Consider the following 20611-nt stretch of genomic DNA (forward strand, 5'->3'; position numbering starts at 1 on the left):
TGTTCCTTACTAACCTGGCTGCGTAAATGATGTTTAATGTCGTTTTTTATTACTACTGCGGTCCCTCCGTGTGCTTTTCCTGAGGGTTGCTTGGTATCATATATGGTGTAGTACGGTATTTTTATGTAACTTTTTGTAGTGAAGTATGTTTCTGATACGAGTGGTATGTCAATATTATTGTTGTATAGGAATGTTTTAGTTTCTAGGGCCCTTTGTTGTAGGCCGTTAGAGTTCCAGGCTGTTATTTTAAGCATGTCTATTTTTATTTTTTGCTCAGCATGTTAGTAAGTAGTTGTAGCATGACTGTTATTTGTTGTGTTTGCTGTCTGAGGACTGCGTTTTGTTCGCTTATCATTTTTGTAAGTATTTCGGTGTTTTTGATTGATTGTTTTAGTAGTTCTTTGATTTCTGTAGCGTCTTCGGTGTTGTTGCTTTGACTCTGATTGTTCATGGGTGTTGCTTGTCTAATGTTTTGCGTTGCTTGCGCGTAGCTTCGGTTTCCTTGGGGATCTGTGTTTCTGCTTATAGCTTTTATTTCCTTTTGTGCTTTCAATGTTGCTTCGTTATCCGTTGTACTTTGTTGTTGTTGGTATTTATCGACTGATCTATTGCGAATTGGTGGAAACAGTTTACGTTGAAGTTGCTTCCTGATTACACATCCTTTACAGCTAGCTGGGTGGTTTCCGTTACAATTATAACATCTAACTTTTTCTATTTTTCCTGTGTATGGGCAGTGTATTGTTAAGTGATTTTTTGCACATTTAACACATGCCGGGCTACTGTTACAATAATTTTTTGTGTAACCGTATCGTTGGCGCCGCATGCATTGTGGTATATCTTTTTTGTAGCGTGGTGGTTCCACTGTTACTATTGTGTTTAGAATTTTTTTGATTTCATAAATTTCCTTGCTATTCATTCTGGGTTCCAGTTCTATTAAGAATAGTGGTAATGGTTACTTCGTATCGTACCTTGTTATATTATTTATTGTTCTTGTTTGATGGCCAATTTTTGCTAGTTCGTGACTTAATTTTTCTGTGTTAATTTTTGGATGTAATCCTCTTATAACTATTTTGTAACTCCTTTCCGTTTTGAACTGGTACGTGTGGTATATAGCATTCTTTTTTCTTAATTCTTTTATCACTTCCCTATAATTTTCTGGGGTGTTTGTTTGGATTTTTACCTGTTCTAATTTTGTTTGTTTTATTGTGTAATTATCCTTTCCAACTATATTGTTTAGTTGATCAATAAGCGGGTCTATTATTTGCGCTTCAACAAATATTGGTGGTGGTTTTGTAATGTTGTGTTGGTTGAATTGTGGTATTGCTTGTTGGGTCATCGTCTAATTTTTCCGTTAGCGAGCTGAAGGAGTTTCTTAATGGTAATTCTTGCAGCCATCGCTGCTTTTCCGTATCTAGATTACCTGTTATTTTTCGTTTTTTATTGTAGCTGGCCACCTTCCAGCTTTCATCCTGTTGAGTTGTTTCTTTATTGGTTTCCATATCAACTTCAATTGTAACTGAGCAGTCCTGTTCTTGGTTTATTTGTTGACTTGTTTTTGATGTGTTTGTTGTTTTATTTATGTAGTATTGTTCGTCCTTGTTAATAATTTTTATCGGTGAGATTTGTTTTTTCATGGTAGGTTTGCTTGTAGTCTTCTTAATAGAAGACACGGGTTTCCACCATTTAGCTATGGGCGTAGCCGTTCGTAACTTTCTCTTCCCCACTCGCCGCACTTTTCTGAAGCACTGTTTTTCACGTCCGCTTAGCTCAGCTGCTCGGGCAGAACTGATCATTTTAATGAAATCCCGTTTATATAAATTTGTATAAAAATGATCCCGGGAATTAAAATATTTTCATTATTCCGTAGCAGAAAATATAAGTTGATTAAGTTCTTAGCTACTGCAAAATAAAATTTGTCTTTAAATCTAATTGCGAAAATCTAATTGCTGTCGTCGGGTCGTTAAATATTCTAAAATATAATGTTATATATATGTTTACATACAAGGTGAGTTACCCAAGATGAAAGCTAAAATATTTTCAATACTGTCAATTATATCAAAAAATGTTTCAAATAAAAGTTGAATGATTCCGAGGAGGACAATGATCGACGTAATTAGTACTTTTGTTTGTTTGTTTTTTAAAAGGAATCATATATTCCTTTATACATTAAACAACGCCAAGTCTAACATTCTCTATAAAAAAATTATCAACTTACATCGAAGTTCATTAGATGTTCTAATTTTTATTTTGCAAAATATGAGTTACAGTATCTCCAAAACAACTTTGCAACATACATGGCTGAACATCTTTTTATAGAGAATATTGAAATGGGTAATTCCATTTAAGAAAACAAATTTGAGTTTCAAAGATCCTCTACGCGCCCACCTATGAAAATGCCAATTACATCGATTAATGTCCATCTAATAGAAGCTATTCAACTTTTGATTGAAACATTTCTCGGCATAATTAACAGTATCTTTTTACATTTTTTGTATACATTGGTTAACGCAACTCTTTATTCCACACAAGAAACTACTAAAGTTGGTTATGTTAAAAAAGTAATTGGTTCAGGAAATATTTTAATAAATTGTGCCTTTGATACAAGGTAACAAAGATAATGAATACCTTCTGAGCTGGCTTTTTGGCATAATTACCAATTTGATAGTTTCCTATGTGGAATAACGAGTTGTACCGATCAACGCATAAAGAAATGTGATTCTATTTACAAGAAACATAGTGGATCTTCATATGTCCTTCAAGTATCTACCTGAGGAAAAAATGAAGTCCTGATGCAGACAAGCGACTTTTATCCGCGCGATATTACTGTCATCATATGTTTATCTTCATTGTTCTTAATTGATAAAATGAATAAAGACATATATGATTTTATGATAAATGAATAAAGATATATCTAATTTTTGCTAGGATGGTTAAATAACCATCATACAAAACGTAATCTTGCAATATTTAGAAATCATGAAGATAGGCGTTTCGTTCTATTTAAAAACAGAAAATAATTTTCTATTCCTGCATTAATATCCTGTTATTTACTTCCTATTTGATTGTTAAATATGAACATATTACAAATTATGTGAATGCAATAGACAATAGAACTTTAACATCGGTTAAGTTGCGACTTAACAAAGTTGCAAAGTTGATTCTCGCAATGAGTAAGATATGATGCAAAAAAATTTGTTCTTACGATTTTGATTTTCAAGCTTAAAAGGCAAGCTTAGGCTCTTTCAGTTAAATTTTCACCGAATCTGATGTGTAGAATTACGTTGTGATAATTTTTATCAATAATATCTTTAAATTCTGTACACTGTACATGTGTAGATATAGTATATCCGGTATAAATGTTACGCACTACTATTTTTGTAACTATTAAAAATACGAAGGCATCTTTTATTATATATATGTAGATGTAATATATATGTACATATGTACATATAATATAATTTTAAATGAATATATAATAGTATGAGTAAAATTAAACAATATAAAATTAGTTTCAAATATTCTTTTAGGTTATGTTGGAAATGGTATGTTAGCTGCGGCTGTAGCAGGCTCAATATACGCAGCACCACCGTCAAAACATATCTCTTATGCCATCGACCGTGTTTCTCAATATAATAATAGTAAGTTGTAAGATTTATAATTTCGTTGGATTTAGACAGAACAAGATGGAATAAATCCAAAATTGAGCATTTCGTGTTATTTACGTTAAATAAGTTACTTTTGTACTGAATATCTGATATTTGTTTCAAGTTGGAATATGTTATAACTAATACGAAAAAAATGTTTAAGTCATCATTTTCCTCTTATCTAAAATATTTGAAAAATACAGATCTTCAAAATGACTAGTTTTTTTACGATTTTTACGAAACTTACCTTCACAATATAGTATTAGATATAATAGACTATTTTGACTTGATTTCTGATATGATTGGTGAAAATGGTACAGTGAGATCGTAAAATAAAAAATGGTGCCAATTTGGTCTGTATTTACAGTCGTATGCGCCCCATACGCACGTAGTCACTCATATCAAATTTTAAAAATCAATTTGTATAATGATTGGTAGTGTAACGATGTATCATAGATCCGGAACACCCAGGATACAAGTAAAGAATGAATTAATATAACTCTTTTACTTCCTAGAAAAATTCTTTTAGATATATTGTAGAGGAACAGCTGGTTCTGAAATCATATCGTTCTCCTCTGAGCTGACTCTTAAATCACGGTTACGAGTTTTGAAACATGTGAACTCTACTCATTGGAGTTTGGTGGATTTTATTATTTCACTATGTCACCTTTGTTTCTCTTACAATTTTTCTTTTTCTTTATTTCATATGTAATTACTAGAGAGAGGACATTGGAAATTTCGAAACACCTCGTATTGTGACGATACATATAAATTTATTTTTACTTGACTGATAATAATTCAATTGCATCTCTGCTTAGATTTTAATTGGTACCATTTCACCATTAAATACTTTGATTATTCCAAAAAAATTTGTCAAAATTTTAGTTCTTGATGAATTAGATACCTCTAGAAAAAAAGGAAAGGAAATAATAATTTCTGGTTTTATTTCGAAAATTTTTATCCCAATTTCGGAAATTTCGAGACTTCACAAAATATCTGATTTAGTTCCGCAAAGTTAAACAGATTTTGTACTATCTTTATTATCTATACGGAGTGTCCAGTAACAGATGATAAAAAATTTCATGCTGCTTCCGTAAGCTTTGAAATATAAAAAAAATATTAGAAAATTTAACTAAAAGTTTAGGCGTTAGGTCATTTCCTTGAATTCAATTTAAACAATTTAGCATACATGATCAGAAGTGTATTATTAATATTATTATCATAAATCTTAAATGCAGTTATATAATGTAACGCATTAAATTATAAAATGTTTTATGTGTATAATATGTTTCTAGCTGGTATTTTGATGGTTGTTCCGAATTATACTGGAGATTGCCTTAATTTTGGAATAGCAATTGAAAAAGCGAGACAAAAGGGTTTGAAGGTAAGAAAAAGGAAAACGAATTTATAAACTGAATTTTTTGATTAATTTTAGCTTCTATATTTTATATGGATAGGATTAATACATCAACGTTTATGTACGTATGTAACACATCGTCGGTTTTTATGGTTCATTTAAGGAGAGGTTTCTTATGTGCATCTAACGCGCGCGTTAGGTCAGAAACATTTTAAAACCCGAATCACGTAAGTGACACTGTCTCGTTGCGAGATCACTGATTTTTACCGTTACAATAGAGAAGCATTCTCTCGTTTTTGCTAGGATATTGTGTGATTCGAGCTTATCCAGGATTTTTAGGCGATATCCTTAATTTGACGATAATATAACATCACATTACCCTCACTCTACAGCTATGTCACATGTGTTATATAACATGAATTTCGTCTTACATCTCCACGCGTTGTATCTACAATACTGTTCCTGCATCTCCAGTTGTTTGTAGTATGAGTTACGACGTCACTAGTTCAGCAACTATACTATATCCCTTACTATCAAAGGATTTTTATTCTCTCAATCTAGTAATGTTGGGTTTTTGACCGTTCTTAATGCAGCGTGTGCGTTGGACGCATCTAGAAAATCCGACCTTTAGATTTGCTTTAGACGAACAGAGCGACTAATCGATCTCCCTCATTTTAGTAAAATAAAAAATAAGATTGTAACCGAACATTCATTTGCTGTTCGGTGAAACATTCAAATATCTGAATGCTCTAACAAAGGAATTTTCATACCTAGTTCTTACAGATTTAAATGAAATTTGATATGTATATAAAATATAACAAATCTGTCATTTCAGCCTTAGATGATCAATCAATTTTGAGAAAAATGTATTTACAATTTGAAAAAATCCTTAGACATAGTCCATACCTTTAACATCATACCCTAAGATGGGATAGTGGAGGCCTTTGAATTCTTCGAGGTGCCTCCTTACCTTATTCGTGTTATCCTGTCCTACCTGAGCGACAGGTGGGACGGTACACCGGTAGGGATGAAGACGGATGGCGACCCGTCGAGCGCGGTGTTCCGCAGGGTTCTGTTTTGGGAGCGATTCTGTGGATCATCAGCTACGACGCGATGCTTCGCTGTCTCATGACTCCGGACACAGGCATGGTGTCTAACGCTGACGACACGTTGTTCCTGGCCAGGGGACGTTGGTGGTACGAGACATTGCGTCATCGTTGTTTGCGCGGTACGTACCATACGCAGGCTGGGCTTGAGGGTGTCCGCAGCCAAGTCGGAGGCTATCTGGTTTTATGACTGGCGGCGTAGGGGGGCCCCTCTGCCCGACCTGTGTTTGGATATAAACGGGGAGGACATCGAGGTAGGGCTTCAGATGAAATACCTGGGCCTCACCTCACGCATTTCAGGCACTTGGTCCCCAAAGAGACGACGCCAGCCAACGCCTTATGTAGTTTGCTACCAAATATCGGTGGGGCTGGGGTCGGAGTGTGGCGACTATATGTGAGTTGTCCGTTCTCGGGTACTATACGGGGCTCCGGTGTGGGCAGAAGATCTGATGGCGAGTCGTCGCAGTCTGATTTTACTGAGGAGGCTGCATAGGACGACCGCCATCAGGATCATAAGGGGATACTGAACGGTATCTTACGCGTTGGCGTATTCACCGTTCCAGCTCCAGGCCTTGGCGCTCCGAGGGGTGTACAAAAACCTGAGAGGCCTGGTCAAACCAGAGAAGGTCAGATTCAGAGCCACCGGGCCGTTAGATCGGTCCTTCCGAACTGGGAAGTTTGAACGAACCGCGAAGGGCTCCCGTTATCATTCCGGATGACACAGTTGTTCGCTGGGCATGGAGTATTCGGTGAGTCCCTGCAGAAAATTGGAAGAGAGGTGACGAGCATCTGTCATCACTGCGGAGAGGGTGAGGACACGGCTGAGCACACGCTGGAGTTTTGTCCAGCATGGGAGGCCCCTCGCAGTGTTCTACGACAAGCGATTGGCGAAAGTGTGGATCCCTTGGCAGTGGTAGAAGGTGGTGCTGAGAAGGAAACAGAAGTTCCTCACAGTCCGCTCCTATTGCGAAGAAGTAATACTCGCAAAGGAGCGGGCAGAGTGGGAGAGGGTGAGAACATCCCACCCTTGTAGGGTTCTGCACCGAAGAGCGGCCCCGCACTACCCTAGGTGGTCATAGTGGCCAACGAGCAGGCGGCTCCAAATGACATAGGAACCGCTGAGGAGGACACGTGGGACCGGTGGCGATCCCAGCTGATCAACGAGGGAGGCGAACATCGGGGCGCGGAGGCGGTCCTCCCAAACTGGGAGGCATGGAAAAGCCGCCACGGCCTCTCGCTCACATTCAGAATGACCCAGGTGCTCACCGGACACGGCGTGTTCGGCGAGTTTCTGAAGAGAATCGGACGAGAGACGACAGACATCTGCCACCACTGCGGAGAGGGCAGGGACACGGCGCAGCACACCCTGGAGCTCTGTCCGGCGTGGGAGCTGCCCCGCTATACTCTGCGACACGCCATAGGAGGAACATTGACCCCCCAGCGGTTGTAGAGGCGATGTTGAGAGGGCCACAGGAATACGAGGCCGTCCGCCTCTGCTGCGAGCGAGTTATGCTCGCAGGGAGAGAAAGAAAAACTCTCACCCTTGCAGGATAAGACGATGGAGAAGGATGGCAGTCAGACGACCTAGAGCCGCTCCACCGCCGTCCAAACGGACCGCGCCTGGAAGGAGCGACAGCGCTAGGAACAATGACCCCCCCCCCCCTAACGCCAATTCAATAGTCAGGAGGTACTAGGATTGGCTCGAACAAGGGGACGCGAGAAGGGGGAGCAACAGAAGTTAATTCATAAGAGGTTCCTGGATCACTCCTGTCACATGCGTAGGATGGTCATCGTGGAGCTTTCGTCGTTAGGAGTCCGACACTACTCTGCTGTTACGCGATTGCTGCAGCAGCGAAGTGTCCATGAGCATTTCTCCACGTACAAAAAAAAAAAAAAAGGTGGTCATAGTGGCCGACACGCCGAGGAGGATCTGGGATGTCCTCAGACTTGCACGACGGCCCAGAGGATAGCGTTGAGAGTGGTAGTCCCTCTGAATGCCCAAACTAGTCCTGAGGAACAGCTCCTTCAGGATGGGAGAGGACGCAGGAGTGGTCCGGCAGCAATTCGAAATCTTTTCTGTGAAACTGTTTATTAATAATAAATAAAAAATAATTGATAACAAAATATGCATAAGATAATTCAATGAATTATTTTATTATTATTATTCATGAATAATTATTATGAAAAGAAGTTCTCACAACTGGATTCGGTCCGGGTACAAGAAATTAGATGATCTATAAGCCTACCATTTTTTAAATAATATCTATTATTTTATTGGATTTCAAAATTGAATTACATCATTACATATTTTATATTTATAGTCTTAATAACTAAAATCGTTCTTGTAGACTAGTTTCATATTTTGGAGATTTGATATATATCTTGGGTTATTTTTCATTTTTTTGTTCACCTATATTTCATTTTTGTCTTTATTTCTAGATGGGTTATTGGCCATAAGAATGACGATTGTCTTGTATGACTTATCAAACAACTTATATACTATTTCAAGCCTAAGGTTTGTGAGCGGTATATCTATATGTCGGATTTACATTAGAATTAGGGTTAGGGGCGTGAAACGAATCTTCGTTTGGATTACACATTGTCGTTATGAAATAGAGAAGACATTGACTAGTGCAAATATGATTATCATAGTATTGGACAAGTAACTGTGGTAATTAGATATCCGAGAAACTAATGACAGTGATCCTAGGTTCAATAACGAATCCGCGGTCAACGGGATGATAGATGTACGTGCTCACAAAAATCTAAGTCGGACTCTTTGTTAAAACATGGAATATCCACCGAGCGTACAGACACTAAGTAACTCGCTAATACAACCTCACGAGAGAATGACTTTCCATCGCGATGATGCTGCAGAGGAAAACTATGGTGGGGTGTGTCTAAGGACACGAGATCATCGGATTCGTCGAGGATAGCTTTCGTTTTGAAAGTGAGGAAAATTGACGTTGCTGTTAATTGGTCAATTTCCATGTTGGTGGCTAAAAAATGATGCTAGCCATCCTTGGGGGAAGGTTGCTAGTGGGAAACGTCGTTCGTTGAAAAATAGATCTCCCCTATCTTCCCGTAGTTGGGACAAAGACTGTTTGTCTGTTTGAAGGCTTAGGTAACTAGATCTTAATGTTTATAACGACCCTCAGGCTAGCTGAACATGTACTGTGGAGATGCATCTGGTAATCGTCGGCATCATACCCGAAGAATAGGGTCTGCGTATGGCGAGCGACAGGACAGAAACCGGTGGAATGTTTACTGTCTCGTGCCGCTACAAATATTTTTTTTAAGGAGAGCTATAGAATTACTCCATACCTTTGTTAGACAAAGCGTTAATCCCGTGACCGCGGCTACGTTTGGCGACTGGCTGTCGCCTTGAGCCCAAGTTCATTATCACAAGTCTCGAACAAGTACAATCGAAGTGAATAACTACAATTGTTTAATTACAGCTATGGTAGACTCTAGATTACAATTTTGCGGGATTATCCAAAATTCCAAAGGCTCCGGTGTTCTTTCATCTCCGACATACGTATAGGACGAAGTTATTCAGAATGTTGACCTTGAGAACATACTTTAAGCTCATTGAAAGGGATGAAGTGTTTCCTTTTCTATAAAACTACCGTTCTTTTATACCGTGCCATGTAGGAGTATCCACGTGGCTTTGTTGAAAATTGAAATTTTCTATTCTGTTTGGTGCGTTTTTCGGTTTCACTTTTACTTATAACTTATACTATAACTTATACTATAATGCTATATAAGGCCATATTAAAACCTGTTTGGACCTATGGGATCCAATTATGGGAAACAGCAAGTTTCCAATTCCAACCTAGAAATTTTTCAACGATTTCAATCGAAAACTCTAAGATCCTTAATAGTGTAATAAGGAAAATCAAGATAGAAATTTTTTCCCGATTGCTTACAATTTATTAATATTAAATTGAATATACAAATATAAATTGGACAAAAAACGATATTTATTTAACAGAAACTAAATGCAATACTCGTATCTATATCAAATAACTTTACAGTTATTTAGCCACTCTCCTCACAACGAATCTAACACACACTCTCTCTCTCTCTCTCTCCCTCTCTTTCTCTCCCTCTCTCTCTCTTTCTCTCTCCCTCTCTCTCCCCCTCTCTCTCTCTCTCTAACAACTCTATCAATTCTCTCGACTCTACTCTTCGGTGTCTCGATTAACTCTAACGACTCTACTCTTCGACGACTCGATTAGCTCTGACTCTCGCAATACGCACACTTTTCGACTCGTACACTCTGACCTTTCGGTCGTCCCGCCTTGAAAAACGAAACCGTCCTTCTCGTCTAACGTTGTCTATTGTTTTCCTCATACCTATGTAAGAACTAGGTGACTTTAGTCACGTAGGCACTCTTAAATGTAAACGAACCACAGAAAGACGACGTACACGGTTTTTTCTATTTTCAACCGATCTCTACCTTATTTTTTTTTTTTTTTTTTTTTTATCGTGGAGAAATCCTCATGGACACCCGCTAGCGGGTAGTGTCGGACTCTTACCGACTAAAACTCCACGGTGGCCTGTCCTGACGCCTGAGTCGAGATGCACCCGGGATCTCTCCCGAATTACTACCGGTTACCCCCGGGCGTCTATCTCTCCTTTCGTCGAAGGGAGGCGTCCTGCTCTTCTTGGACCGCTAGGGGGGGACCACGCCCCCTAGCGCCTCGCTCCTGCTGCTTCGTCCTGGGACCCCGTCCCCTGAAGCCCCTTCCTGGTTTCCACGCGCTGCTACGGCGGGCGCGGCGGCGCCGGTGGCGGTGTCGTGTAAAATTAAGGTAAAAATAAGGAACTTGTTAATTTCCGAAAAGGAGATTAAGTTCTTTTTATTTTTTTACTCAATTTATACAATTTTTTCGGTTCGCGATGATACACTTTCGATGCTTGGATTAGTTAAGAATTTCTTTATTAGACTGACTGGATGATTTTGAAGGGAGCATTTATATTCTTCCATTCGTTGGAGTGGGAGAAGGTTTTGTTTATACTTAGTGTAAAATTCGGAGAACGGCTGGAGTGATCGAATGCCACTCAGGCGGCTGAGAACGGGTGCTGACCGGACGGTCACACGCGATAAGGCGTTCGGAATTTCGGTTTGTTATATACAGTTGCTCGAATTTCGTCTGTGACATTCCCCCCTTCTTAGATTGAACTTGATCCCTCAAGTTTTCTTCAGAAGATTTTTGTGGAATCGGACTTGACGTGGCTTGAAAATTACAGCTGATTCCTCCTCTTCATCTGAGTGGTATGTGTTGGTTGGAATATAGATGTTGGGTGTTGAGCCCAGGGTGAGTGGTACTGGTGGGGCTGTCGCATTGTGGCTGTTGATTACAGTTTCATTTCGGCAGCAAAATAAATTGATACATAATTTGTTCGGTATACATTTCCTGATGCATTTGAATACCCCTATTTTGTTTAATCCATATATACCTAGTATGCCTAATGCTATGTACCCTAATATCTGGAGCGTGGTTAGTCCCCAATACTGTATATTTTTAATTCTGTGTTCGAAATTAAGAGTTTCTATCTCGTCGCCTATTTTATCAATCGTTGTTTTATAGCCTTGTAAATTATCTATTATTTTCGGTGCTCGCTCGAGTTTATCTAATAGATGAGTGAAACTATCGTTTGTTTTGAGCGCTAGGGTTTTTGTTTTGATTTCGTATATGACTTCGTTTTTTGTTTCGCCTATACGCATGTGTTCGTCTTTGTACAATATATCGCAAGAAGTGTTAGCTCTTATAATGGAAGGCTTGTCAAGTTTTTGTAAAGTATGTTTCGTTTGGCAAATTGTGTCTATTTCTATCGGATTTGCTGGTATCGCAATGTAACAGTTGCTAGTTTTGAGCGGTATAAAGCTAATGTCTTCAATCTTAAGTACAGTTATTTGACAATGTTTAATGTGTGGTTTGAAATTTATTATTTCGCTGCGACAATCGATTCTTGAATTTCTGTCATGGATTGGTAGTGTTTGTTTGCATATAGTGGTTCCGGCTCGATTCTTACAAAGTTTGTTGAAATACTCGATATCAGCGTTTATAAATGAAAGACCTGAAGTTAAATATATCTGATGTTCGACTACTGGAGCCAAAAATACTCCATTTCTTTTACTCGGGATAGGATATACTTGTAATATGTTCCATTCTGTGTTAGAGACTAAAGGTACTATGATTTTGAAAAATATTTTGTCATCTATTGTGAAGATTTTAAGATCACTAATGTCGAGTGTGAATTGAAAATGTTCGGTTTTGGCAGAAATCGCGGTGTAGTACATCTGGCTACCTATTGCCTTGGCGTAATTTTCTATGAATTCATTGGGGTCATGTATTTGTGGACTAATTATTCCTTGTTTGCCTAATATCATGACGTTAAGTATTTCATCTAATTGGAAGTGTAAAGTTTGCATCGCGGTGTCGACTTTCATGATCATCTTAAGCATAGATCTATCGATATTTGCCTGCTGTTGTAATTTTAATATATCACTATATGATCTCTCTAAGTGGTTTAGGTTTTCTGAGTTTACAATTTTTCTAATAAGTGCTGTTTGATTAGCTATTATGGTCTTGATTTTATTATTATCATCGAATAGTTTGTCCATATTTTTGTTTATGAGCGTAAGATCATCATCGTCGAGAGTTCCGAACAGACTTTTCGATACGGAACCTATGATGTTAAGCAGACCTCGTGTGCTCCGGGTATGTGTTAACGCTTTCAAGTGTTTTGCGAGTTGTTTTAGGTTATTGATGCGATTTTGTAATCCGCCTAACTCTTCGACGTATTGTTTGCTGATTGCACGTGAGTCTATTGTTAGTTTATATGATTCTCTTGCGCTTATCTGTTCGTATATGTCGCTAGTGTCTAATCCTACTATTACATTGGCAGTGTCGCTGTATAAATATCCTTTTCCTATGTTTTCTACGAATACAGAGTTTCCTTCTAATGGTGTAATATTTATTTGCGCGGATACTATTCCGGCAAAGAGGAGCGTCGACCTGGAAAGTAAGGTTTTAAACGATTACCGTGTATCTTTTTGTCTTGAATCAGATAGTATGGAGTACATACTTTATCAATCGTGTACGGTCCTAACCATTCCACATCAAGTTTATGCCTTTTATGATCGTTATGTATTAAAACGGAGTCTCCTTCTTTGAAAACTGATTGAGGTTTTATAATTTTACGTTTTTGATCGCGCTGATATCGCTGTTTACTTTTGATCAATGTTTCGCGAGCGTGTCGGAGTCTAGAGTCCCATTCCTTTTTGCGGAACGTGACTTCGTCTGCGTATGTGCGTTGGGGATTCTTGGATATCGTGGAGGGAATATTGGCTTGGTGTCCGAATGTGAGTTCGAATGGCGTGTAACCAGTAGAGTCGTGTATCATTGTGTTATATGCAAGGCATACAAAGTTAAGTTGATCGTCCCATTCTTCATCCGAATTTCGCTGTATCGATTTTAACATGTCTGTTATTACTGCGTGTGTCCGTTCTAACGATCCGTTACTTTGTGGGTGGAAGGATGTCGTTTTGATATGTTTGATTTTGAACGCGTCTTCGTACTGTTGCATTAAACTAGATATAAAATTCTGTCCGCGGTCAGTTAATATCTTTTTTGGAGCGGAAAAGATGTAAATGTAATGATTCAAGAGTGCGTTCCAAATTGTTTCCGTTTGCTGAGTTTTTAGTGGTACGAGTATTAAGTATTTTGTCAATTCGTCATGTATGGATAGAATGTACTGATTGCCTTTTTTCGTCTTTTTCAGTGGGCCTAATAAGTCCATAGCAATTTTATCGTTTGGTTCGAGGGGTGTGTCGGTGATACAAGGTTCTTCGCGCGGTCTGATACGTGTAGTTTTAGATGTTTGGCAGGTGTCGCATGATTCTATATGTTGTTGTATACGTTTCATCAAATCTGGTACTCTGTGCCGTTCACGAATGCGGTCGTATGTCTTTTGTATACCGGGGTGTCCTACTAAATCGTGATTTTCTTTCAATAATTCGTCTATTTCTTCGTCGCTATATGTTTGAATTGGTTCCCATGCAAAATTTAATTCTTTTACGGTGTCGTTCAGGAATAGTAAAATTTGTTTGATCGCGTTCTTTTCGGTCTCTGTGAAACTGTCGTCGCCTATACCTATCTTTTCGTTTATATGAATAATTTCGTTTAATTTAGTTAACCATTCGATTCTGTCGTAATTTCCTAGCTCTGCTTTGGATAATTGATAGAAAGATTTACGGTTCGGAGTCATTTTGAGAATTTTGGGTAACGCGTCGGTAGATTTTTCCCAATCGTGATATTTTTTATCGAGTTCTATGTTCAAATTTTCGCGTCGTCTGGTCAGAACATGTATTCTAGATAGTGCGTCGGCTGCAGTATTATCTTTTCCTTTCGTGTATTCTATGTCGTATTCGTATTCTTCTAGTTTTAATCGCCATCTCATCAAGCGTGATGAGGGGTCTTTGCAATTCTGTAACCATTTTAGTGCTTGGTGATCGGTTCGGATGAGGAATTTCCGTCCTAACAGATATTGTCGGAGGCGTTTCACGGTCCATACTATTGCTAAAAGTTCTTTTTCTGTAGTGGAATAGTTTCGTTCCGGTGGGTTTAGAGTTCGCGAGATATAACAACATGGATGTCCGTCCTGTAATAAGATTGCACCTATACCTTCGTTACTGGCGTCAGTCGTTAATGTGAATGGTTTCGCAAAGTCTGGGAATTTTAGTACGGGTGATGAACAGAGTTTGTTTTTTAATGTCTGGAATGCTTCCTGGGTTTTATCTGTCCAATGAAATGGTGTCTCCTTTTTTGTAAGTTCGGTCAATGGTTTCGCGATCTTAGAAAAGTTTCTGATGAACTTACGGTAATAACCTGCTAGTCCTAAGAACGATTTGATGTCTGTGGGATTACGTGGCTGTTTGAAATTGCTAACGGCTTCTAATTTTTTGGGATTTGGCTTTACACCTTCGGCGGTTACTATATGTCCAAGATATTCTAATTCTGGTTTGAGAAATTCGCATTTGTCCGGCTGTATTTTGAGTCCGAGTTCGCGTAGGCGTTGCAATACTATCGCGAGGTTGCTATTGTGCTCTTCAATCGACTGTCCGAATATTATAATGTCGTCTAAATATACGAAGCAATGTTTATTTATGAGTCCTCTTAGCGCGGTATCCATCATGCGTTGAAATGTTGCAGGTGCATTCTTTAAACCGAATGGCATCCTATTGTAATGATAGTGTCCTTGTGGTGTGGAGAATGCTGTGTACTTTTTAGAGTCTATGTCCATTGGGATTTGGTGGAATCCGGAGGATAAATCGAGGGCTGAGAAGAATTTTGCGTTGCCTAGTTGGGATAGTATGTCGTCTATGTCAGGTAATGGATATGCGTCCTGGTCAGTTAGTTCGTTTATTTTTCTGAAGTCTATTACAATTCGCCATTTCTGTTTCCCTGAGGCGTCTGCCTTTTTTGGTACTACCCAGACTGGTGAATTGTAAGGAGAATCAGATGGTTCTATAATGTTCTTTTGTAGCATTTCGTCCATTTGTCGTTTGATTTCTTCTTTATGGCATTCAGGCGGTCGGTAAGATTTTGTGTTAATGATTTTATTTTCTTTTAACGTTATTGTGTGTTTAGCAAGATTAGTGCATGGTAATAAGTCGGTCTCTAGATTGAATACGTCGAGGTAGAACAGCAATATCTTTTCGATTGGTTCACGGAGGGTTTTCTCTATATGCGAAAGTCTAACTAAATCTTTAAACGTGGAGACTTGATCATACGTATTTGAATTTTCGATAAAATTAGTCATTTTGGCTGGGCACTCACCACCATTGATAAAGCATATCGTTGTCGGTTTTCCTTCCAGGTAGACTGTTTTTGACACTGCTTGTTTTGGAGGTACGTCGTTTTCCTGTTGCAATAAAAGTATATTATTGTCAAGTTTTAATTGTTGATTCGAGAGTTCAAATTTGAATTTAGATAGAGCTGGCAAACCGAGTATGCCGTCTTCTATAATTGGAAAGTTGTCTTCTACCACAAAAAATTCTAGAGTTTTGCCAAATAGTTTTATCAAAGCGTGTTCGTTGGTTTTAAATTTAGAGTGTCCCATCGAGAATTTCCGTTCTTTTGTTATTCTTGGTCGTAATACGCATCTTCGCTTGAGTATATTAATTCCTGCTCCGCTGTCAATGAGGAATTTATGTCGCTGTCCGTCGGATCGTAAAAGTACTGTGGGTAGTCTTCCTGTTGTGGCGTTAATTCGTAGGTCTGGTCTATTGGTTCTCTATTTCTTCCTTGTGTGTCTCGAGATTGTGGACTGCTGGTGGTCTCGGAAATTGGCTGGGTGTTCGAAAATTTTTACATTGACTGGAGACATGTCCGATTTGGTTGCATTTGAAGCATTTTAATTGTGTCCTTTGGGCAAGTGGTATTTGTTCGGTTTGTCGGAAGCTTCTTGGCATTGGATTGGGTGTTGGAGTTGGTTTTTTAGTGATCGGATTAGGATTATTGGTTGTTAGTCGTTGCTGCTCAGGAAGTCGTAATCGTTCTATTGGTTTTGGTCGTCGATTTCGATCTTCCCTGAAGAATCGCTCGATGTCGGTGGCTTTCTTTTCGGCTTCAAGGATATTGTATGGTGGATTGGCGAGTAGTAATTGTCCTATTTCGCCTTTCAGGCCTCGGATAAAATCGATCACGGAGTCTTTTAAAATCCTGTCGTTCATAGCTCGTCTAGTAATTTCGTCACGGTATTCGTTCGTTATACTGTATTGTAACTTATTGAGCGCTCTGCGGAACCTGATGATATAATTTTGCACACTTTCGTCGTGACGCTGTCTCGTTTCGCGTAGCTGGTCTTGATGTTCTCTAACAGAGTCTTGGGTGGCTACGTTTCGTCTTAGGGCATCGTACAGGTGTCCGTATTCGTATATCGATATATTGCAGATGGCCATTGCGGCTTTACCCGCGATTTTCCCGATTTTGATCATTTTTAATAGTAGCGTGGGTTCGCTACACATGGCTCGTAATTCGCGTACTTCGCGTATGAATTCTTCTACTCCGATATTGTCTTCGCCGTTTAATTGCGGAATACATACTATCGCGTCTTTGGCCCGTAAGCTCGGAGAGGCGAATTGCGGTGGACGGTCTTCGTAAGAGGGATGGTTGCCTTCTTCTGTTCGAATTGGAACGCATGGTGGGGAAGTTCTATCTCTCGCGGCAACAGATTCGTCCATAGTAATAAGGGAGCCTAGTTCTGTAGTAGCGTCGCGTCCTATTTTTATTTTAGAGATATTTTTGCCTAATAGTTCTATTTCCGCTGCACGCTTCTTATTTTCACTGTCGGCCGTCCGTTGTGTCTCTTCTACACGTTGCGCAAGAATTTCAATTTGTTTTTGTATCACGTCGAGTATGGCACGAATCGAATTGTCCGTACCTCCGTTTGTAGAAACGGTTTCAATAGTTTCGACTTTGTCTTTTCGTGATGTGGGCATGATTCTAATTGAGCTTATTGAGTCTGAACTACTGTTGCTATTTGGACTCGAAGCGCTTGAGAAACTGGGTTTTCTCACACGGTATCGTGAAAATGAATCCAGATTTTTCAGCTTACCGTAGTAGCTATGACCGTTGAGGAGTCTCAGGGATGTTTCCTCTCTGGCTGGTTCTAGATTCCGAATCTTATTCGTAGGCTTGCTCTGCGCTGACCGTAGTCCTCTCGTTTAGTTTCACCGTAGTGGAACGTTGAAAGTTGCTGCAGGGCTTCGTAGTAGCAAAGATTCGCACTGGGTCCGTTGATCCTTCGATCTTCAATGATGCGCGTACGCCGAAATCGTAATTTCGTTTGCACTGAAGTGAATAGATCCTGGCAGGATCGCCAAAAATGTCGTGTAAAATTTAGGTAAAAATAAGGAACTTGTTAATTTCCGAAAAGGAGATTAAGTTCTTTTTATTTTTTTACTCAATTTATACAATTTTTTCGGTTCGCGATGATACACTTTCGATGCTTGGATTAGTTAAGAATTTCTTTATTAGACTGACTGGATGATTTTGAAGGGAGCATTTATATTCTTCCATTCGTTGGAGTGGGAGAAGGTTTTGTTTATACTTAGTGTAAAATTCGGAGAACGGCTGGAGTGATCGAATGCCACTCAGGCGGCTGAGAACGGGTGCTGACCGGACGGTCACACGCGATAAGGCGTTCGGAATTTCGGTTTGTTATATACAGTTGCTCGAATTTCGTCTGTGACAGCGGCGTCGCGCCCCTGTGGCGCCTCGTGTTCCTCGGGTGCTGCGATGTCCTGGACAGGTCGCGAGCTCGTTCCCTGATTCTTTACGCCCGCTCCTTTGCCAGCATGACCTGCTCGCAGTAGGTGCGGACAGCGGAGTACTCCTGGCGCCCTCTGAGCATGGCCGCGACGACCGCTTCGGGGGCTAAGCTCTCGCCGATTTCGAGCCGTAGGACGCGTCGTGGTTCCGCCCACGCCGGGCAGAACTCCAGCGTGTGCTGCGCCGTGTCCTCCTCTTCCTCGCAGTGGTGGCAAACGGACGTCGCCTCTCGCCGAATCCTTAGCAGGTACTCGCCGAATACTCCGTGGCCGGTGAGCACCTGCGTCATCCTGAAGGTCAGCGGTGCTCCGCCTCGATCCCTCCAGGCCTCGCAGTTGGGAAACACGGCGCGAACGGCCCGGTGCGGCCGCAAGGCGACCTCCTGGATCAACTGCGAGCGCCATCGTTCCCAAGTCTCCTTCTTCGCCTTCTCCCGGATGTTCGAGGCCGGCTGGCCGGCGGTCGATGACGTCGGGTTCTTCTGATGTTCGTATACGCGTTCGAGCGCCAGGGCTTGCAGCTCGAACGGGGGGGACGCCGCTAGCACGGTCGCCGACGCGTACGATGTCGTCCTGTAGCCTCTCGCTATGCGAATAGCGGTCGTCTTCTGCAGCCTCCGCAGCAAGGTCACGCTGCGGCGACTGGTCGCTAAGCTTCCAGCCCAGACGGGTGCCCCGTAGAGAACTCGGGACCTAACTACTCCCTCGTAGAGTCGGCGGACTCTCGATCCTGCTCCGCCGATGTTCGGTAGGAGGCCGCACAGGGCGTTGGCCGCGGCCGTCGCCTTCGGGACCAGTTGCTCGAAGTGCGGTCCGAAGGTCCATCCGCTGTCGATCGTGAGATCCAGGTACTTCATCTGTCGTCTCACCGGGATCTCTTCTCCGCTGATGTTTACCGTCAGCCCGGGGGAAGGTGTTCCTCTTCGTCGCTGGTCGAAGAACCACAGTGCCTCCGACTTGGCCGGCGACACCGTCAGGCCGAGCCTCCGAATGGCGCCCACCGCGCATGCCACGGCGTCCTCCGTGCGATTCGCCGTGTCGTGTCACCATCGTCCCCCGGCCAGGACCAGGGTGTCGTCGGCGTAGCACACCATTCCCGCTACCGGGGGCATCGGACATCGGAGGACCGAGTTGTAGGCTGTGATCCAGAGTATCGGTCCCAACACCGACCCCTGCGAAACGCCGCGCTCGATCCGTCTTCTTTCTTCCCCGTCCCTTCCGGCGTAGACGATGTATCTGTCGGCGAGGCACGCTCGAACGATCCCTACCAGGTACGCTGGGACCTCGAAGTGGCGCAGGGCTTCCACGATCCTGCCCCAGGGGATAGAGTTGAAGGCGTTGGTGACGTCGAGCGACACCGCCACCGCCACCCCTTCTCGGGAGACCTTGTCCTCTGCCATGGTCCTCAGCCTCTTCACCGCGTCAACGGTCGAGCGGCCGCGGCGGAATCCGTACTGGTTGTCGTGCCATCCAGGCGTCCTCTCGGTCATGTGAGCCTCCAGCCGGGCGGCGATGATCCTCTCCAGCATCTTGCCCACCTCGTCCAGCAGGCATATTGGCCTGTACGCGGACGGCGAGTCCGGCGGGCGGCCCTCTTTCCGTAGCAGCACCAGCCTGGCCGTCCACCATATCCGGGGCGCCCTCCTCCAGGCATCTGTCGAACAGGTGTCGCAGGCGGGGAGCCATGGTGACGATCGACTCCGCCCACGCTCGGCCCGGTATTCCGTCGGGGCCTGGCGCCACGTCGCGGGACGCCGTCCTCCTGGCAGCTTCGAAGAGTTCCTCGTCGCTGACTCGCAGTTCCTCGCTCCATCCCGTCGCGGTCGTCGTCGTCGCCTCCTCGTCGTCGTCGACGGAGGGGGAGGATGGCGCCGGTCGGCTCGCGTTCGTGTCTTCCGGCGGGAACAGCGTCCCGATGACGTTGTCCAACAGCGTCGGGTCCATGTCCGAGGTCAGCGGGGGCGCCGAAGGTCGTAGCTTCTTAGTGACCACTTTGTAGGGCCGTCCCCACGGGTCAGATTCGACCTCCTCGATCAGCTCCGTCCAGCACCGAGATTTCGCGGTCTTGATCTCCCGCTGAAGAGTCCGTCTCGCCTCTCTGTACTCCTCGTAGTGGCGGGAGATCTCCTCCTCGTCGCGCGTCAGTCTGCGACGACGG

General features: G+C 42.0%; 1 protein-coding gene across 1 annotated transcript in view; it reads left to right on the top strand.

The window, feature by feature from the left end:
• The first annotated feature begins 2294 nt into the window (after nucleotides 1-2294).
• Nucleotides 2295-20611, top strand: part of LOC117239461 (triokinase/FMN cyclase-like) — a 90863-nt gene continuing 72546 nt past the window's right edge. Inside the window, exons 1-3 of the mRNA XM_033505022.1 lie at nucleotides 2295-2331; nucleotides 3510-3638; nucleotides 4940-5028. Of these exons, the coding sequence (XP_033360913.1) occupies nucleotides 2295-2331; nucleotides 3510-3638; nucleotides 4940-5028 (255 nt within the window). The remainder of the gene's footprint in view (nucleotides 2332-3509; nucleotides 3639-4939; nucleotides 5029-20611) is intronic.

The sequence above is a fragment of the Bombus vosnesenskii genome, unplaced genomic scaffold, assembly GCF_011952255.1.
Source record: "Bombus vosnesenskii isolate JDL3184/JDL3185 unplaced genomic scaffold, Bvos_JDL3184-5_v1.1 scf7180000014015, whole genome shotgun sequence".
Taxonomy (NCBI): domain Eukaryota; kingdom Metazoa; phylum Arthropoda; class Insecta; order Hymenoptera; family Apidae; genus Bombus; species Bombus vosnesenskii.